At 42.4% G+C, this 4346-nt stretch overlaps 1 protein-coding gene across 1 annotated transcript; it reads right to left on the bottom strand.

Annotated features, from left to right (window-relative positions):
* Positions 1 to 2938: 2938 nt before the first annotated feature.
* On the bottom strand, positions 2939 to 3835 carry LOC110319642 (taste receptor type 2 member 134). The gene has a single exon (XM_021195148.1). It carries the CDS (start codon positions 3833 to 3835, stop codon positions 2939 to 2941), a length of 897 nt encoding a protein of 298 aa, XP_021050807.1.
* Between the last annotated feature and the right edge of the window lie 511 nt (positions 3836 to 4346).

The following is a 4346-nucleotide window of genomic DNA, read 5'->3' as shown; positions in this document are numbered from 1 at the left end:
TAATAATAATAATAATAATAAAAAGATGCTGCGGGTCCCTGCCTCTAGTTGGTTATAATTGGTAAATAAAGTTGCTGTAGGCCAATGGCTGGGCAGAGAGACAGAAGTGGGACTTTAGATTTCCTGTGCAAGGGAACCTAGGGAAGAAGAAGGTTTAGTACTGCCATGCCGATGATGCAGAAGGATCAGCCTTGAGGCTGCAGAAGAGAAAGCATACAATTATGCAAGAATCAGGGAAGGGCAACCCCATAGCTCGCCTCCTCCCCACATTGGGACCAGGGTAGCAAAGATGGAATACAGATTTTAGTAACAATTCAGGAGTATCAGAGGGGAGACATTAGCAATGTGGAAGCTTGGGAGTGTACCAGCCATTGAGCCAATTAAGGCATATCAAATGTAAGGCGGGGTGTGAGTGTGTGTGTGTGTGTGTGTGTGTGTTTCCCTTGAGAATCCAGAGCACTGGGGTGGGAAGCAAAGAACTCACATTGCTGCTGCCACCGGAAAGATGAGAACAGTTGAATCTACTACAGCTACAGTCTGTACTCGGATGTATTTGTTGTGCTATTTCCTCAAGTTGTGGTCTGTTCTGGTATGAAATGACATTTCTGATAACCTAGAGCAATTATAGACATAACAATTTTCATATTTATAGGAATTTTTGAGGTATATTTGCTATTGCAAATTTAACTGTTTACCAAAATGGGTCACAACTACTTGCCAGAATATGAAATAGTGACAGAAACAGGATATATTGAGTGATAATTAAAGGTTGCTGATTATATTTTCATTTCCTCTTTATTCATCCTTCTTTTATAATTCCCACAAAAATGAAAGTATATGGATAGGCATGATGAAGCCATAATGTCTTCAGGAAGATACATCAAAAACACCTATAACGTATAGCCAACCAGAGACCGGTTATTCATAATTCCCCCTGTATGCTGTCAGTGGGTTGGAAGCAGATAACAAAAACTCTAATTGAATTAATTACTCAAGAAACTTATAAGTCAAGTTTGAGAGAAAAATAAAACACATTCAGATGTACAATTTCTCAAGAAATTACTCTTATACACAGTTTTCAAAGAGTATGTGTGAGATGGCTCTGTGGAAGAAGCATTTGTCACCAAGCCTGTGGACCTGGAGGTGGGGGGATGGGTTTTTATCAAGAGAGACGATTAAGGAAAAAAAAAAAAAAACAAACTCAACAAAATTATTCAGTAATGAGACACAGGGGACACGAGACAGCATAGAAGAGAAGCTAACTGAGTCCTGGGGTCACCCCTGAAGGGAATTCTCAGGACCACAGTCCTGTAAGGGCTCCATGCAACCCTGGGTCCTGATTGGGAATTGGAGGACAACAATCTCCAGAAGCCACCTTGAAAGTACTACCGTCAGTGTGTTTCTCTAAGTTGTCAACTCATTTGCATGAAGTTGTTCAACCCCTAGAACAGACTCTTTTAAGGTTATTGAGGCTTATTTTGAAGCCAGAAGATGATCCATTTTCATAAGTCTTCCATGTATACATTAACTAGTGGGTGCATTCTGGTGTTGGGGAAAGGAAGGAAGTTAAGTTAGGTTGGCTGACAGAATTATTCAATCTCTCTGTGTCATTGCTGATTCGTTGTCTACTTATAAAAGCAGTTCTTCAGGAAAGAGTGTTAAGGGCTAACTGTAATTGTGTGTGTGTGTGTGTGTGTGTGTGTGTGTCTGTGTGTGTGTGTCTGTGTGTGTGTGTTTCTATTATTCCCATCCTTTGACAAATTGATCTCTACAGCATTATGAAAGAAAGCATACTTTCTTTGGTCATGTTCCCTGTTTTGATTAAATAGTTTAATGAGAACATGGAAACTCCAATGTTGTTCTTTCTTGTATAGCAGCTTGAATGTCCAAGACATTATCATGTTCATCGTCATTATTAATTATACACACATTTCATTTTAATATATAAACCACAAATACACAGAAAACTAGGAATTAACAGGACAAGATAAAGATATATAAGAATGGAAGTCCCCAATTTTTCCCCCTACTTCCAGGGGACCATCGTACACAAATTCCACTTGGAGTAGCATAAGCCTGGGCAGCAGCAACTAGGTGTTTCTTTCAGGTAGACAAGCAAGAAGGACAAGATAATTAAAATGAAGTATCATTGAAGATATCCTTTGTTTTCATCTGCTTTCTATTGGACCAAACAACATTTCCATAACATACAACTCCTTTTATTTCAATTCAAGCAAGTACGCAAAGTCAAAAAGGAACAAAATTCACACGTGTCTTCAGCCTTGTATGAGATGAAACTGATAAGACTTCATGGTGGAATTCGTCTTAAGCAATGTTCTACAACAGGAGAATGGCCGAGACTGACAGAGAAAGTAGGAAGACAAAGGGGGGAAGGAGCTGGGAAGTGCCTATTACTTGGTGTCAAAAGCACATGGGATGGAAGGGAAGGACTCACAGACAATAGCCAGAATCTGCACCATAGAGAAGCTGAACTGAGACCAGAGCTGGAGTGAGGAGCTTGGCTGGTGTACCCCAGAAGGGTAGGGCCACTAAAACCAGACTTCAGATTGCTCCGAGAGTCAACTGACAGTGGCTACACGTATTCATACAGAAAGACAAGCCAATGCTTTGAATGCTTGGAGAATATTATTTAAAGACTATGAGCATCTCTTTGAGAGAGGAAATACGACTGTTCAGATGAGGCCAACGTGACTTGGGACCCAGACCACAGAAGTCACAGTATCAGACACAGCAAGAAAGAGAGAAGCCGAAGTGTGGAAAATTAAACAGTGAGGCATGGGATGAGTGAGAAGACCAAGCAGAAAGAGAGCCATCAAACCTTATGGGTTCCTCCCATGGGAGGCACTATTCATTAGAGAACAGGTTGTTGATACTGATACCTTGAGAGTAGAGCCACGCTTTAACCATGGCCCTTGTCTTATGATCTGGCAATACAAAGGTCTGGGAACTTTATCTTGAGGGCCTTTCTCATCTTGGAGTTGCTTAGTATCAGAATGGTGGAATGCAGTGAGATGCCCATGTAAGTTATCACTTCCCAGGCCCAGTGCCAGGAATCGTGGATATTTACGACGTGTGCAACAGATACCGCAAGGAGCAGGACATGTGATGTATAGAAGATGAGGAAGAAGGTCAGAGTCTTCAGAGCCATAGTGTGAGCCTGGGTGCTGTAATCATGAGTCCTGGGTCTGTGGTACCTCATCTGTTCCAGATGCCGATACAGTGAGAACATGAGCAAGATGATGGACAGCAGAAACAGGAAGAATGGAATGACCCACATCAGCATTACATGACAGCGAAAATAATACACATAGAATGCAATCGCTTTATAAGAAACTGTGTAGTTTTCACAGGCTGCCATCTGAAGGGCAATTGTGTTTCCAGTGGCCGAGGAGATGGCTGACAGTCCACCAATGATCAGGGATCCCAGCAATAACCTGGGCACTGACCGAGAAATTCTCCATTTTATCCAGAAGAAGATAGGGTGGGAAAACGAAGAGATCTTTACACAGTAGAAGATAGCAAGCCAGGTGGTAAACCAGAAATTGGCAGTGTTGATGAAGTCCCAGAGTATAGTCAAATAACTCTTTACGGTCCAAAGCATAGCAAAGGCCAGGAAGTTGTTTAGGATGGCTATTCCATGGAGACAGAACCTGGAGGCAGCTAGGCAAGCCATAATCATGTCACCTGCAGGGAGTCCCTGGCTTTGTACCCATTCCCTGCCCAGCACAGTGGCCATAAAGCCATTTTGCAGCAAGGCAGCTAGAGACTGCATACAAAAGATGGCGATGAAGATGAATGTACGCGAGAGAGGCATCTTCTTTGGGGAGAATTTGCTTAGACTGACTGACTCCTATCGCTAAGTCTTGGGACACATCCACAGTGAGAGAGAGAGAGAGAGAGAGTGTAGCATATTTGTTTAACCAATCACCTTGCTGAGTCTTCTTCCTGGATACATGCAAAAGCTCAGGCACCAGTGAGGCTCATGGTTAACAGGACCTGGGATGGGGATATCTGCTGTCCCCTCTGGCATGGAAATCACTCTCAGTTTAATGACACTGGTGTGTCTCCTTGCAGACACTGCATTTGCCTGCTCTTCATCAGAATGAGGAGCAGGGAAATGTGAACAGGATCTAAGGGAGAGCCAATACAGCAACACCCTGCACATTGCTACCTTTCCCATTTTTAGTGTTGTAACAAACTGTATATTTATCATGCATATTAAATGGGTTTTGCTATAACATTTCCCTGTATGCATGTATGATGATTTGACCACATCAGCCCTCCTAGGCTAACTCTAGGTTACCTTACTCTTCTCTTGTATCCCA

This window comes from Mus pahari, chromosome 3 (genome assembly GCF_900095145.1).
Source record: "Mus pahari chromosome 3, PAHARI_EIJ_v1.1, whole genome shotgun sequence".
Lineage (NCBI taxonomy): Eukaryota > Metazoa > Chordata > Mammalia > Rodentia > Muridae > Mus > Mus pahari.
This window is presented reverse-complemented; position numbering and strand designations above follow the sequence as displayed.

Bases quoted from the DNA above. Each gene is read 5' to 3' on its own strand.
- LOC110319642 (XM_021195148.1), bottom strand. From the start codon at position 3,835: ATGCCTCTCTCGCGTACATTCATCTTCATCGCCATCTTTTGTATGCAG.